The sequence below is a fragment of the Carcharodon carcharias genome, chromosome 18 (genome assembly GCF_017639515.1).
Source record: "Carcharodon carcharias isolate sCarCar2 chromosome 18, sCarCar2.pri, whole genome shotgun sequence".
In the NCBI taxonomy this organism is placed as follows: Eukaryota; Metazoa; Chordata; class Chondrichthyes; order Lamniformes; family Lamnidae; genus Carcharodon; species Carcharodon carcharias.
This window is the reverse complement of record NC_054484.1, coordinates 105,202,094-105,218,053: the sequence shown is the minus strand read 5'-3', so window position 1 is coordinate 105,218,053 and position 15,960 is coordinate 105,202,094. Positions and strand designations below refer to the sequence as shown.

The following is a 15,960-nucleotide window of genomic DNA, read 5'->3' as shown; positions in this document are numbered from 1 at the left end:
CTGCAATCTAAACCATAACAAATCACTAAGTAAAAAGTAATTTCTCCTCATTTTCCCTCTAGTTATTTTACGAATTATCTTAAATCTATAGATTTCCTACAATGTTGAAGCCCTTGCAGTCACGCGAGATATCATCAAAGAACTGGATTTTGCAATGTAGATGGTGTTGTGAACCATGGACTTGGCCCATTAGCCACATCTTACACTCGGGGAAATTTCCAATGTCAGCAGAAGAGCAGACCTATTAAATTGTGATCATTTGCAACTTCAACAGAAGAAGCAGAGCTTCCAGTAGTGGATTGGCCACCTTACACCCCAGCCATTTGATTTTGGTTTATGATAGACCATTCTGCTAGATTAGCCCCACGGGCATTGTAGATAGAAATCCACAACACCAACCTCACCATTTGTAATCTTTTTACGGAGAATTCCTTAACCAATGCGACCAGCTCACCTTTTTGCTGTTTGATTGATGTAAATTTTGAAAATGACTACTGTATATTAATATACAAAGTTTGTTTTTTGTTTAACAAAACAAAAACAGAAACAGAAATAACTGGAAAAACTCAGCAGGTCTGGCAGCATCGTCGGGGAAGAGTTGACATTTCGAGTCCTCATGACCCTTCAACAGAACTAAGTAAAATTAGGAAAGGGGTGAAATATAAGCTGGTTTCGGGGGGTGGAGGTGGGGGGTTTGTTGGGACAAGCAGCCAGTGATAGGAGGAGATAACCAAAAGCTGTCACAGATAAAAGAACAAAGAGGTGTTGAAGGTGGTGATATTATCTAAAGGAATGTGCTAATTAAGAGTATAAGGCAGGACAGATAAGGTACAGATAGCTCTAGTGGGGGTGGGGGAATACTAAAAGGTAGAAATAAACAATGGTGGAAATACATTTAAAATTAGTGGAAATAGGTGGGAAAAGAAAAAATCTATATAAATCATTAGAAAAAACAAAAGGGAGGGGGAAGAAATGGGAAGGTGGTGGGGATGGAGGACAGAGTTCAAGATCTAAAATTGTTGAACTGAATATTCAGTCCGAAAGGCTGTAAAGTGCGTAGTCAGAAGATGAGGTGCTGTTCCTCCAGTTTGCGTTGAGCTTCACTGGAACAATGCAGCAGGCCAAGGATGGACATGTGGGCAAGAGAGCAGGGTGGAGTGTTGAAATGGCAAGCGACAGGGATGACTGGATCATTCTTGCGGACGGAGCAAAGGTGTTCTGCAAAGGATCACCCAGTCTGCGTTTGGCCTCTCCAATGTAGAGGAAACCGCGAGAGGACTCGAAGCATCAACTGTACTCTTCTCTGCCGATACTGCCAGAACTGCTGAGTTTTTCCAGGTATTTCTTTTTCTGTTTTTGTTTTGGATGTCCAGCATCTGCAGTTTTTTTTGTTTTTATCTCTTGGTTTTTTTTTACATGCCTGTATGAATAGACCAGTTCTCCTCACCAATGCACATTGATTGACAAATTCTATCCCTCTGCTCATTTGCCAACAGCACCTCCTTAAGGTGCACAATCAGGGAAGGTCTCAACAATAACAGCAATAGTCAGATCCATTTGTCTTGTCACAAAACAAAAATCAGTGAGTACATAGTTTGTGGATGCGTGGAAGAAACTCAGGTTAAACAGCCATTGCTATGAACATTATCATTGGCACAATTTTAATGGAGAGATCAATGAAATAGAATCAATATTAAAATTTCTGAAATTGTTTCACATCAGAAATTAATTTCTGTTCAGGCTGACTTAAATTCAAGGGTAGCTGTGAAGGAATAGTCTGGATCCATTAAACTCATGAAAAATTTCTCATTTTGCAATATAATCATTAAGTAGTTCAGTTGTGCCATCACCTGTGGATATTTTACCTAGTGATGTTACAGACAGTGTGTGGGGTTGATTGTCTGAACTGAAATTGTGTTCTTTCCTGACAGCAAACAGCAGTATTATTAATGTGACATCACCTACACAGCACACAACAGGTATTGAAAATGTGTTCTTGTTAAGATTATAAGACATCCAATGCTGAAAATGGGTAGTAAAAAGCATGGGAAGGTGTTGGTATGATTTAACATAGAGTCATAGAGAACAGAAGGAGACGATTTGGCTCCTGGTGTCTATGCGGGCTCTTATCCAATTAGCCACATTGACCTGCTTTTACACCCTGGCCCTGAAACATTCCCCTTTTCAAGTATTTCTCCAATTCCCTTTTGAAAGTTACAACAGAATCTGCTTTTCAGGCTGTGGACTCGAAACTGTATCAACTCGCTGCGTAAAATTAGTTTCTCCTCATCCCCACTCTAATTCTTTGGGTAATAACCTCAAATCCATATCCTCTTGTTACTGAGCAATCTGGCAGTGGCTACAGTTAGCTATAGTGAACACAACATTTAATGTGTATAATCTCCTGCGATATCCAAGCTCTGACAGTCAAGTTCAGCATCATCTAATGACTACATTTTACAAATTGATGGCAATTTAAATCATGGGCCCAGACTCTTAGCAAAGTAATGGGCTTGGGAGTAGTTTGCAACATCAGCTTGAACTGTCAGCTTGGAACCTGTTAGATACTTAAGCCAATTTTCTTATCCTCTGATGTTCTTTACAAGGCCACTGTGCTATGTTAGCTCCCAGGGCCAATGTAAATGGAAACCTATCACATCCAACTAAAATGCTTGTAATCTTTTTACAGGGAATTCCCTTACTACTATCGCCACCTCACCTGTGACAGGTAATCACAAATAATTATTTGAGAAATTTACATTTTGAAAATGACCATTGTACATTTATGAGCAAAGTTTGATTTTGCTAATATGTCTGTATGAATGTACCTGTCTTTCTCACCTGGCAAAAGACCAATGCACTTCATTGTAGCACAACGTTCAGTCAACTGCTTGTAAATGATGTATCTGGTCACCAGAGGGGGCAATAGTGTATAAACATGAGAGCATAGTTTGTAGATGTGTGGAACATACTCAGGGTAGACAGCCATTCTTGTCAACATTTTCAGTCTCATAATTATAATAGGAGGGGATCAACAACTCTTTGAATTAATGTTTCTCTTAGGGCTAATTCAAATTCAAAATATGGGCTTGAAAGGAATGGCCTGGATCTATTCACCTCATGAAAAATGTAACATTTTGTAATCAAATCCTTAAGTAATTCCCCTGTGCCATATTCTATGCACAATTTACAGAGAAATGTTGGTGGACAAGGTGTGGCTGTTGATAGTCTGATCTGAAATCTTATCTTGTCCTTACAGTGAATAGCACTTCTGTTTACGTGAGACACCCTCCACAGCACACTACAGGTACTGAAAACGTGCACATTGAAAATATTCAGAATATAAGAAATCTGATGTTGAAATTGAGTAAGTAAGCAGTCCAGGAAATTGCTGATGTGACTTATTATAGAATCATAGGGACAGAAGGAGGCTAATCAGTTCTTGATGCCGCTGCCTGCCCTTAATGCTTGTACTTTCCCCATACGCCTGTAAGTTTTTCCATTTCAAGTATTCTGATACATTAAAATCAGCTTCCACTGATTTTTCAGGCACTGCAATCTAAACCATAACAAATCACCGAGTAAAAAATAATTTCACCTCATTTTCCCTTTAGTTATTTTACGAATTATCTTAAATCTATAGATTTCCTACAATGTTCAAGCCATTACAGTCAAGCGAGATATCATCAAAGAACTGGATTTTGCAACGTAGATGGACTTGGCCCAATGTAGATGGACTTGGCCCATTAGCCACATGTTACACTCGGGGAAATTTGCAACATCAGCAGAAGAGCAGACCTATTAAATTGTGATCATTTGCAACTTCAACAGAAGAAGCAGAGCTTCCAGTAGTGGATTGGCCACCTTACACCCCAGCCATTTGATTTTGGTTTATGATAGACCATTCTGCTAGATTAGCCCCACGGGCATTGTAGATAGAAATCCACAACACCAACCTCACCATTTGTAATCTTTTTACAGAGAATTCCTTAACCAATGCAACCAATCCTTTGCTGTTTGATTGATTTAAATTTTGAAAATGACTACTGTATATTACTATACAAAGTTTGGTTTTTGTTTACATTCCTTTATGAATATTTTGGTTCTCCTCACCAATGCACATTGATTGACAAATTCTATCCTCTGCTCATTTGCCAACAGCGCCTCCTTAAGGTGCGCAATTAGGGAAGGTCTCAACAATAACAGCAATAGTCAGATCCATTTGTCTTGTCACAAAACAAAAATCAGTGAGTACACAGTTTGCGGATGCGTGGAAGAAACTCAGGTTAAACAGCCTTTGCTATGAACATTATCATTGGCACAATTTTAATGGGGAGATCAATGAAATAGAATCAATATTAAAATTTCTGAAATTGTTTCACATCAGAAATTAATTTCTGTTCAGGTTGACTTAAATTCAAGGGTAGCTGTGAAGTAACAGTCTGGATCCATTAAACTCATGAAAATTTTCTCATTTTGCAATATAATCATTAAGTAGTTCAGTTGTGACATCACCTGTAGATATTTTACCTAGTGATGTTACAGACAGTGTGTGGGGTTGATTGTCTGAACTGAAATTGTGTTCTTTCCTGACAGCTACCAGCAGTATTATTAATGTGACATCACCTACACAGCACACAACAGGTATTGAAAATGTGCTTTTTGGAAATATTAAGAATGTAAGAAACCTGATGTTAAACTTGTGCCGTTCACAACCACAGGAGCTCCTGATAAATTGTATTATAGAATTCGACAGGGCAGTAGGTTGTCCATTGTGCCTGTGCAGGCTCTTTCAAAAAACTCTTTGAAAAAAGACTTAATTAGTCTTATTCTTACGCTTTTTCTACATAACCCTGGAAATGTTCTTTTTCAAGTATAATTGTTTGAGCCAGGTACTGTTGGAATTGCTTCCACCAACTCACTGTGTGGTGCATACTAGACCACATCACATTTTCCCATCAAATTCCCATCATACAGGTAAAAGAAATGTGATTTTTGAGATTGTGGTTGTTTACCTTAGTTTTTAAAGCCAGGGAGAACTGCTGAAATGATTGTTGTAATATGTCTTTAAAGGATTGCAGCATGCCATCACTAGAAAGGAATATTGTCATCTGATCCAGTTTTAGTTTCATTTTTGCTTTTCAGCAGAGCCCATGCACATACTACTCTGGTGTTGCCAAGCTCTCAGTCCATGTATATCTGTTCTCATGTACCTGGTCTTATTAAATTAATTGTCAACATGTTTACCCGATCCCGTGTGAGTGATTATAAAAACATGACACTGAAACTGGTCTCAGCTGGATAAATTTTGAAAGTACCATGTTGAGTTTGGATGCCTTTTCGAGATGTAGACCCGTGATCACAGTCATTGCCTATAATTTTCTTAAATGATTAAGTCTTACAGTTAAACTTGGTGTCACTGAATAACTGAATTTTACAACATTGATGGGGGCATCAATCATAGGCCCAGGTAGTTAGTAACGTATTGGGGGTAATTTTGCAACATCATTAAAGGTGGAGAGCTTGCAGATTCAGATTGGCACCTGTTATGTGTCACTAATTTGTGACTTAATGCTGGTTCTATAAAAGGTCATTTCACCAGATGAGCCCCACAGATTGTCAAGAGTGAAATCTGCCACATTCATTCTAACTGCTTGTAACATTTTACCAATACCACCCTATTACCTATGACAGAAAATTCCAAATATGTGTTCGAGAGATTCAAATTTTGAAAATGACAACTGAACATAAATGGATAAAGTTTGATTTTTGTTTACATGATTGAATTTATGTACATTTTCTCCTTATTACCAATGCACATTGGGTGATAAATTGTGTCCCTCTATTCATTTTCCATCAGCATCTCCTTTAAGGTGCACAGTGATGCACAGGGAAGATCTGGACAGTTAGACTAATTTCAAATAGTCTCACACCCTTGTCACTGATGTGATATAATCTGAAAAACATCAACAACACTAGAAAATAAAATATTAATATTTCTGAAGTTAGTTCTCTTTGGGCTAATTTAATTTAAAAATGGGCTTGGAAGGAATGGTCTGATATATACGACTCATGAAATGTTTAATATTTTGCAATAAAATCCTTAAGTAGTTCATAGATGAACTATTCTGTATGTAAAAAAGGGAATGTCTTGGACAGGGTGTGGCTGTTGATTGTCTGATCTGAAATCTTGTACTTTCCTTACAGTGAACAGCACTGCTGTTAATGTGACACATTCACCACCGCAGACAACAGGTACTGAAAATATTCTCCTTGAAAATATTAAGAATGTAAGAAACCTGATGTTGGGCTTGATTTGTTAAACACTCCAGGAAATGGCTGATATGATTTATCCTAGGATTATAAAGGATAGAAGGAGGCTGCTCATCTCCTCATGCCTTTGACAATTCTTTGAAAGAGCTATCCAATTAGCTCCTGCACTTAGGCATGTAAATTTCTCCTTTTCAAGGATACTGTTAAAATAGGATCAGCTTCTACCAATTTTTCAAGCACTGCAATCTAAATCGTAACAACTCGTTGAGTAAAAATAATTTCTCCTCATCTCCCCTCTAGCTCTTTTACTAATTACCTTAAATTCATGCATTCTGAATACCTACCATCCTGCCAATGCTTACAATTCCTCCCATTCCTTACAGTTACCCGCCCAGGTAATTAGCAATATATTACAATTGATGGACAAATTCTGCCTATTATGCTTATTTCCTCTCAGCACCTCCTTTAAGGTGTACAATCATACATGACAATGACAGGAAAAGTCAGATCCATTTGTCTTGTTATATGCCCCTTAAATGATGATGTAAATAATTTCACAAAAATATCAATTGAATGCTTGTAAAAGGTGTGCCTTGCCACTAGAGGGGGAAATGGCACATCACTGTGAGTGTATGGTTTGTAGTTTGTGGAAGAAATTCAGGATAGACGGTCATTCCTATGAATATTATCATTGGCAGAAATTTAATGGCGAGATCAATGACTTAGAATCAATATTAAAATTTCTGAAATTAATTCTGCTCAGGTTTACTTAAATTCAAAGATACCACTGAAGGAATAGTCTGCATTATTAAACTATATAAAAAGTTCTCAGTTTACAATATAATCTTTCAGTAAATCAGCCTGTGGATGTCTTACAAAGTAATGTTGTGGACAGGGTGCGGGGTTGACTGATCTGAAATTGTGTTTTTTCCTAACAGGAAACAGCAGCATTGTGAATGGGTCATCGTCCACAGAGCACACGACAGGTACTGAAAATGTGCTCCTTGAAAATATTAAGAGTATAAGACACCTGATACTGAAAATGGGTAGTTAAGTGGTTTAACATTGAATCATACAGAACAGGAGGAGGCTATTTGGCTCATGGTGTCTCTGCGAGCTCTTTGAAAGAACAATCCATTTAGCCACACGGACCTGTCCTTTTACGCCCTGGCCCTGAAAGGTTCACCTTTTCAAATATTTCCCCAATTCCCTTTTGAAAGTTACAACAGAATCTGCTTTTCAGACTAAACCATATCAACTCACTGCGTAAAATTAATTTCTCCTCATCTCCACTCTTTTGATAATAACGTTAGATCTATATCCTCTTGTTACTGACTGACCTAGCAATGGCTGCTGTTTCCTATAGTGTTCACAACCTTATAACCTCCTGCAATGCCCAAGCTCTGACAGTGAAACACAGTCTCACCTAATGACTACATTTTACAAATTGATGGCTTTGTAAATCTTGGGCCCTGGACCTTAGCAAAGTGATACGCTTGGGGGTAGTTTGCAACATCAGCAGAGGTGAAGAGCTTGCACTGTCAGCTTGGAACCTGTTAGGTACTTCAGTCAATTATCTTATCCTCTGACGTTCTTTACAAGGCCACTGTGCTATGTTAGCTCCCAGGGCCAATGTAAATGGAAACCTACCACATCCAACTAAAATGCTTGTAATCTTTTTACAGGGAATTCCCTTACCAATATCGCCACCTCACCTGTGACAGGTAATCGCAAATAGTTATTTGAGAGATTAACATTTTGAAAATGACCACTTAACATTTATGAACAAAGTTTGATTTTGTTTACATGACTGTATAAGTGTACCCATGCTCCTTCTCAACAATGCACATTGATTGACAAATTCTGTCCCTCTGTTCATTTGCCATCAGCATCTCTTTTAAGATGTCCAATGATACACAGGGAAGGTGAGGACAAAGAGAGTATTGGTCACATCCAATGCTTTGTCACACGCCCATTGTACTAGAAACTACAGAAAATGCCAATATAATTTTTTAATAACAAAAAGATCAGTCAATTGGTTTTAAATGATGTGCCTTACCATCAGAGGTGGAAACAGTGCATCAAAGTGTGTGTATAGTTTGTACATGTGTAGAAGGTGAGCTCCCCTCTATTCAACCCTCCTGGTTGGTCAGAACAAAGTTCGAAGTTTCTTTTTCATGAGGGTTTCCCAAATGTATTTAACTATTTAAGCTGTGAGCAATAAAGAGCCCATCAAACAAGGTTTTCTTGAATTGAAGAAAGAGCAAATTTATTAACCACTAAGCCCAAGAAAAAAATAATAAAGATGTAACATCACACACACAAGTATCAGAAATAAGGGAAATTAAAGTCTAATAAAGAAAAATTAAAGGAAAATGAGATTAAGTGTCCTTTATTTGTCCTTGAGGTGTAGATTTCTAAACATTGCATCTGCTTTGGATTAGCTGGTTTCATGGAGGCAGTCAGATGTAGTAGATGTTGCAATTATTACGAGATCTTTGGGTCACTGCTAGATTTCTAGTAAAGTTGGCTTCTGAACCGGGTAATACACTTGTTACAATAGAGAGGGTCCAGCTTTCAACCTGTTTCCTCTGCTAAAAACTTCCTTGCAATTTCTCTGCAGTGGCTGGCAGTCTTGCACCCATTTTGTATTTCCAAGGGGTTTTGGGTGGGTCTGTTTGTGGCTGCCATTGTTTCAAGATCCAGTACTTTGCATGTTAGGCCGGAATTTTCCACCTGCTTTGGCGTTGGGTGTCATTAGCAGGCATGAGCAGACAATATGGCAGGAAGGCCAAAATTTGACTTAACGCCATTGTGAAACCAGTTTGTGATCGTCCGCTCCACCCATCACTGGCGGGCAGCTTTTCCCACCGCTGTACTTCAGGAACATCATTTTAATACATCTACATCTAATTGTAAGCTCTCCTCGCTGGAATCATCAGCCACGTCAAAATTACCACCCACATCGGCAGGGGAAAACGCGTCAGCCCAGAACACGTATTGACAAGTGTGATGTGCAGAAGTCAGGACTTAACGTTAGGGCCTTGTTCACATCGCGGACACCTGAGGAGCAGAAGATGCTGGAGACCTACAGCTACCGGACCCTGGAGTAAAACATGCATCGCATGCTGGGTGTATTCTAATGGACATGGCTCCACCACGAAGTAGCTCATAGGGGGTAGAAGGTCACTGTTGATGTCTGGGGTCTGCTTCGGGACATGTGTGTTGGCCACGGTCTGCTATGGATGATCACCGAGGGGTTGGAGAGGGAAGGTCTAGGTTTGACTGGGAGAGGAAGGTGTATGGTATGGGGATTGGGGTGGGGGTGGGGGGTGGTGGGGGTGAGGTACGCAGTGGGGTAACAATGATGTCAGGGGGAAGTGAGGTTGCAGGATGAGGAGGGAGCATGGATGGAGAAGGTGTAACAGGGAAGAATGCGGCAATTGAGGAGGTAGGTGTAGGGGGTGAGGAAGGTCAAGGGAAGGAGTTTGAAGGGGTGAAGGAGTTCGGAGGGGGGGAAAGGAGTTCGGACGGGGGCAGGAGTCCAGTGGGAGGAAGGAATCTGGGAGGAGGAAGGAGTTCGCAGAGGGGAAGGACTTTGTGAGGAGGAATGAGTTCGGATGGGGCAGGAGTCCAGTGGGAATAAGGAGTCCAGTGGGTGAAGGAGTCCTGGGGGAAGAAGGAGTTTAGATGGGGGAAGGAGTCTGGAGGGAGGAAGGAGTCTGGGGGGTGGAAGGAGTAAGGGTGGAGAAGGGAGTAAGGGCAGGGGGAGGTCCAGGTGAACATGCAAGGGAGGGGTCTGTGGAGTCAATGACTGTCTCCTGAAGAAGCAAACTGAGGGTGGGCATGGTATGAGGGAATGGTGAGTCTGAGAGAGGGCAGAGTGAGCCAGTAGAGTGGGAGGGTGATGGTGTGATGGTAGTGGTAGAAGGGACAGTGAGAGTAGGTAGTTGGGACCTGTGGCAGATGGAGACCCTGGGGTTAGGAAGGAGGAGGTCGGAGAGGTCTATATGGGATTCTTGGGAAGATAGGAAACGTGCACGTTCACCTGGACATCCTGGAAAGACAAGGGTTCTAGTTGATGGTGGAAAGGTGGAAGGTGATGCCAGGGGTGGGGTCAACAGCTATGGGGGAAAGGACATGATGACTGGGAGAGGGGAAAGGACGGGGGAGCTGAAAACATACTTGACAACCACTATGATTCTAAAATCGAAAGCGAATGGAGCCTCGTGTTGGACGTGCACAGGTGTTACATGGGAGTGTGATCAGCGGGTGGACGGAGATGTGGGTCAGCATAGATGGGCAGCTGAAAGACACCCCCTCCCCCCATCCCCCCAGCAGGCAGCATTGAAAATGCTCGGAAAATTGAAATCAGTGTGATGGAGGAAGGCTTTGTGTGCATGGGAAAGCACTTACACACACACACACACACACACACGCGTCTCCCTCCAGAATCACTCGTGGTCCAGCTGGACGTAGCTGAATTGCTAGTGAGGGTGGACGCAGGGGGAGGAATCACAAAACCTGTAAATGAAGCTGAAAGATACCATTACACATTATTCAGTGAAAGTGAATATATTTTCAGATTATAAAGTGATGAAATGTGTTCACCCTTGCATTCAATTATGATAAGAAATTCTTAACTTTTCTAGGCTTACCACTCCTTCTAGGTGCTGCCCTGACATCCGCAGCAGGGGTGGAATCAGCCTGTGCAGTGGTTGACCCTGTTGCCTCTGATTACTTCGGTGTGGGCCCTGTGGAGACCATAGGCCTTGAGAGCCCTGGTTTGCTTTGGCTGTCCTCCTGTGGACCAGCTGCTCCCACTGTGGTGACAGAGGACAAGGTTGAGGAGCTCACAGGCAAAGGAGACTTGAAGGAAGAGGACAGCCTCTGAAATTCCTAAGTGGATGACCCTGCGGTGCCCAGCTGCAGCTCCTCCTACCTTCAGGTGTCCGAGGACCCCGGCCTGACTCCCCGAGGGGAAGAAGTACCTGGAGGGATGTCGAGGTGCCCCATTTCCCTCTCGCGTTGCCACTGTAGGAACTCACCCATGGCTACTGTGATAGAGTGCAGGTCTGCACACATCTGCGTGTCCTGCTGGACCAGGGTCTCCACCCTTCCCATGGAGACCTCCATACACACATATGTGGGCACCACTTCATCAGAGAGCAGGCAGATGCACTCCTCCGACTCTCATGCCACTCTGCTGAGGGCTTCCAGCAGCTCTGTGTGATGTTCTCCTGTCTTCTGCTGACTCTCCATGATGAGTTGGAAGGCTGAATCCAGGGACTCATCATCTGACTTGCACCTCACAGATGCCTCTTCCCCAGCAGCCCTCCGAGTGCCAGGGAACTCGGCTGAACCTGCCTCCTCCTGCTGCAGTCACGTGTCCGTGTGGTGACCACCAGATGGTGAACCTGAGCCTGCTCTAGGTCTAGGTCCCATCGAGGTGTGTGTCTCTGCGCTGGTGGAGGGTGTGGGTAAGCACTATGATGGGTCTCCCAGGCTGCTTATTTCCAGCCCTTCAATGGAGGAGGTGTTCTCTTGGCTGGAGGCCCAGACCTGGATGGAGCTGAGGGACAGGCTGGTTGAGGGTGTCGGTCACTTGGCAGAGCTCCCTGTGAACCAGAGTAGAGATAATTAGTGCGTGGCAGCAGAGTCAAAAGCAGGAGAGAGAGCACTCACAGTTACAGTGAGAGAGGGATGATGTGGTGCAGGATTCTCCCAAGGGTGTTCACTGCCAACCTCACTGTCACCACAAGCACGGTCCGTGTCCCCACCAGTCAGCGCGATGGCACACTCCTCAAAGTGAGTGAGGGGTCTAATGTGGGCCACTCCACCCCCAGTCTGGGACCTCTCCTTGCTCTGTGAGACAGCTTCTCCTGCATGGAAATAGATGGGAAGAGTGTGAGCAGGACATGTGGATCTGTGTGGAATGTTTGTGTGGTGAGCAGAGCCATGGACAGGATGAGGCCATGAGCTGCAGAGGATATGAGCCTGATGGAGATGTGAGGGTGTGTGTGAGAGTTAGTGGTGTTGTCCCTTGAGATGTGAGATTCCTATGGATATGTGATAGGTTTGTGAGAGTGTGAGTTGAGAATAATATGCAGTGTGTCTTACCATGGTGGAATGGAGGTGATCATTCAACCTTTTTCTGCACTGGGTGGCTGTCCTCTTTTGCAGGGCGTTGCCATTGACCACCACTACCACCACCTCCCCTGCTGGATTGGTGACCTTGCTTGCTGGTCTTTGCTCACAGTGGGGGTGGAGGAGTTCACGGCGGGCCTCCATTGTGTCCAGTAGGCGCTCGAGGGAGGCATCGTTAAATCTGGGAGCAACATGTTTCCTCGCTTTGACAGCCACCAGTTCCCAGCAGCTTCTCATGTCTTGAAGAGTGCTAGCTCTGTGCAGGGGCGGCCTTTAACTATGGGGCCCAGTTTACTGAAGGCCTGAGGTGACGATAGGGCGGGCGAATCAGAGGCTGCCCCGCAAGCGGACTGGTGATTTTCCCGGGAATGCATTATTAATCAGGCAGGAATGGGACAATATGATGTGAAAAGATGCCATAGTGACCGGCGGGTAAAACGTCCTTTCTCCCACCCGCTACCACACTTAGTGCAAACCTGGGACGATTCCGCCCTTACTGTCTCTTCCTTAGACAGTGGTGAGTTTCAATGTGTGTCTGGATTATAGGAATTGCCTCTCTCTTCACACTCCCCTGAGGATGACTTGTTTGTTTTTCACCTTCATCTTGGAAGGTGGCCTTGCATTTTTAAGCAGTTTCCTCATTTCAAATCACAACATTTCCAGTCAGTTGAATGTTGAAAATTCATATTTTCAAAGTGAAAGGGGCACAGCCTCGTGACAACTGGGATTCCTCTGAACATTATCAGTAGCACAATTTTAATGGGGAGATCAGCAACTCTTAGAATTAATATTAAAATTTCTGAAATGACTTATCTTTGGGCAGATTTCAGTTCAGACATGAGCTTGGAAGGAACACTCTGCATCTATTCAACTCATCAAAAATGTAACATATTGCAATCAAATCCTTGAGTAGTTCTTATGGCCTCTGTCATAATCTGTGTACAATTTATAAAATAATGTCACGGACAGGGTGTGGTTGTTGATTGTCTGATCTGAAATCCTATAGCGAACAGCACTGGTGTTAATGTGGCACCTTCTCCATGGATCACAACATACTGAAAATGTGCTCCTTGAGCATATTAAGAATATAAGAAATGTGATGTTCAAATTGGTTAAGCATCTCAGGAAACTGTTGTTGTGATTATCACAGATTCACACTGGATAGAAGGAGGCTATTTGATCATTGTGCCTGTGGCTCTTTGAAGGATCTACCTAATTGGTCCCATTCCCCTGTTCTTTACCTCTGTAAATATCTCTTTTTAAATATACTGTTACAATAGCTTCCGCCAATTTTCCAGGCACTGCAGTCTCAAACCATAAGAACTCACCAATTAAAAATAATTTATCCCCATCTGCTTTCTAGTACTTTTGCAAATTCCCTTAAATGCATTCACTCTGGATACCTGCCATTATGTCTGTAGACCTGTGTTCAAAGCTCAACGTTGTCTACAACTTTCCACAATGTTCAAGCTTTTACAGTCAAGCAAGGCATCATCTAAGAACTGCATTTTGCAATGTAGATGTTGTGAACCGTGGGCCTGGTCCATTAGCCATATGTTACACATGGGGAAATTTGCAACTTCAGCAGAGGAGCAGACTTTGCAGGAGTGCATTGGCCACCTCTTATACACCCGAGGCACCTTCTTCATCATTGACTCTCGGCAGGTTTATAAAGGGGCCACTTTACCAGATTAACGCCATGGCAGTGTAGATGGAAATCTACCACATCCGACTTAGCTGCTTGTAATCTTTTTACAGGGAATCCCTTTATCAAAGTGACCGTTAATTGCAAATAGGTGATTGAGAGATTTAAATTTTGGAAGTGGCAGCTGTATATCAATTATAATTTCTGAAATTAGCTCTCTTAGCAATCCAGGCATAACAATTTGCTGAGTAAAACCAATTTCTCCTCACCACTGGCCCCCCCTAATACTTTTGCTAATTATCTTCAATCCATGTCCCATGGTTACCAATGTTCCCCCCAGCTGCTACATTTCCTTGTAGATCTATGATCACAACATTTCATGTCTATAATCTGTTAAAATGTTTACATCCTTATAGTCAAGCTTAATGTCACCTAAAGTTGCCTTTTGAAACATTGATGATGTTGTGAATCACTGGCATGGGCCATTAGCCACATATATTACACTTGAGGATAATTGCAACTCCAGCCTAGGTGGACATTGCAGTGTCAGATCAACACATGAGCTGATGTTTATTAATCCGCTAACCCCAGGCTGGTTCTTTTAAAAGGTCACTCCACCAGATTGTCTTACAAGAGGTGAAGATGAAAACCTACCACATCAAACCTATCTGTAATCTTTTTACAGGAAATTCCTCCGCCAATATTACCGGCTGACCTACATCCAATCTCCCAACTGATTGATCATTTCAAGTCTGAATGACAGCCAAATATCAATGGGCAAAGCTTGATTTTCCTTTACATGGCTTTATGAATGCCTTTGTGTTCACTCTCTCACCATGTGCATTTGTTAACAAATCCCCCCCTTTCCTCCATTTCCATCTCCTCATTTCCTTTAAGGATCACTATGGTGCACAGTGAGAGTAATAGTCAAATCATGTTGTCTCGTCACACCCCCTTATCACTGGCGCTAAGACATCAGGAAAAGATCAAAATACTTTAAAAACACAAAGGCAAATTGTCACCTTCTCAGTAGCATCTGCTGGCACCAGAGGGGGATTCAGTGTGAGTTGTAGTTTGTGAAAGTAAGTTGGTACACACCCGATCTGCTGAACATTGTCATTTGGACAACTTAAATTGGTGAGATTAATGACTTAGATTTAATATTGATAATTCAAAGTATTTTTCCGTTTGGGCTGATTTGAATTCAAAAGTAGACTTCTGACAACAAAAAGTCTAAGTTTGACTTACAACCTCAGAAAATCAGCACAGACACACTTGGTTGAAGAGATTTTTGAAGGGAATAGTCTGTATCTATTAAACTCATGAAAAATTGAACATTTTACAGTATAATCCTTAATTAGCTCATTTTGTGAAAGTAATTTACCTGTGCTACCATCTCTGGACCATTTTCAAAGTAATATTGATTGTCCAATCTGAAATCTTGTAATTTCTTTACAGCGAACAGCACTATTGCTAATGGGACATCCAGTCCACAGAACACAACAGGTACTGACAATGTGCTCCTTGGGAATATTAAGAATATAAGAGACCTGTTGTTGAACTTGTGCCATTCACAACCACAGGAGCTCCTGATGTGTTTTATTATAAAATTATAAAGAGCAGGAGGTTGTTCATTATGCCTGTGCAAGCTCTTTGAGAAAGCTACTCAGTTAATCCAATTCTTCTATTCTTTCTACATAACCATAGAAGTTTCTCCTTTTCAAATTTATATCCAATTTCCTTTTGACAGTTACTGTTGGAACCGCTTTTAGCAACTCATTATATAGTGCATTCCAGATCATATCACATTTTCCTATCAAACAGGACAGGTACAGGAATTTGAATTTCTGAGATTGTGGTAGTTCACTTTAGTTGACTAAAGCCAGGGAGAATTG

General features: G+C 42.1%; 1 protein-coding gene across 9 annotated transcripts in view; it reads left to right on the top strand.

Moving 5' to 3' along the window:
* Positions 1-15,960, top strand: part of LOC121290681 (adhesion G-protein coupled receptor G2-like) — a 188,868-nt gene that overhangs the window by 115,234 nt on the left and 57,674 nt on the right. For 6 of the 9 annotated variants that reach the window (XR_005945862.1, XM_041211461.1, XM_041211460.1 and 3 more), the window contains 8 exons: positions 1,932-1,979; positions 2,690-2,728; positions 3,260-3,307; positions 4,597-4,644; positions 6,208-6,255; positions 7,212-7,259; positions 7,959-7,997; positions 15,524-15,571. Coding sequence is in view for 8 of the 9 variants with exons in the window: in XM_041211461.1 (XP_041067395.1) it covers positions 1,932-1,979; positions 2,690-2,728; positions 3,260-3,307; positions 4,597-4,644; positions 6,208-6,255; positions 7,212-7,259; positions 7,959-7,997; positions 15,524-15,571 (366 nt within the window). In the remaining variant the exon portion in view is untranslated. The remainder of the gene's footprint in view (positions 1-1,931; positions 1,980-2,689; positions 2,729-3,259; positions 3,308-4,596; positions 4,645-6,207; positions 6,256-7,211; positions 7,260-7,958; positions 7,998-15,523; positions 15,572-15,960) is intronic. The other 3 variants (XM_041211456.1, XM_041211458.1, XM_041211459.1) reach the window with 3 other exon arrangements.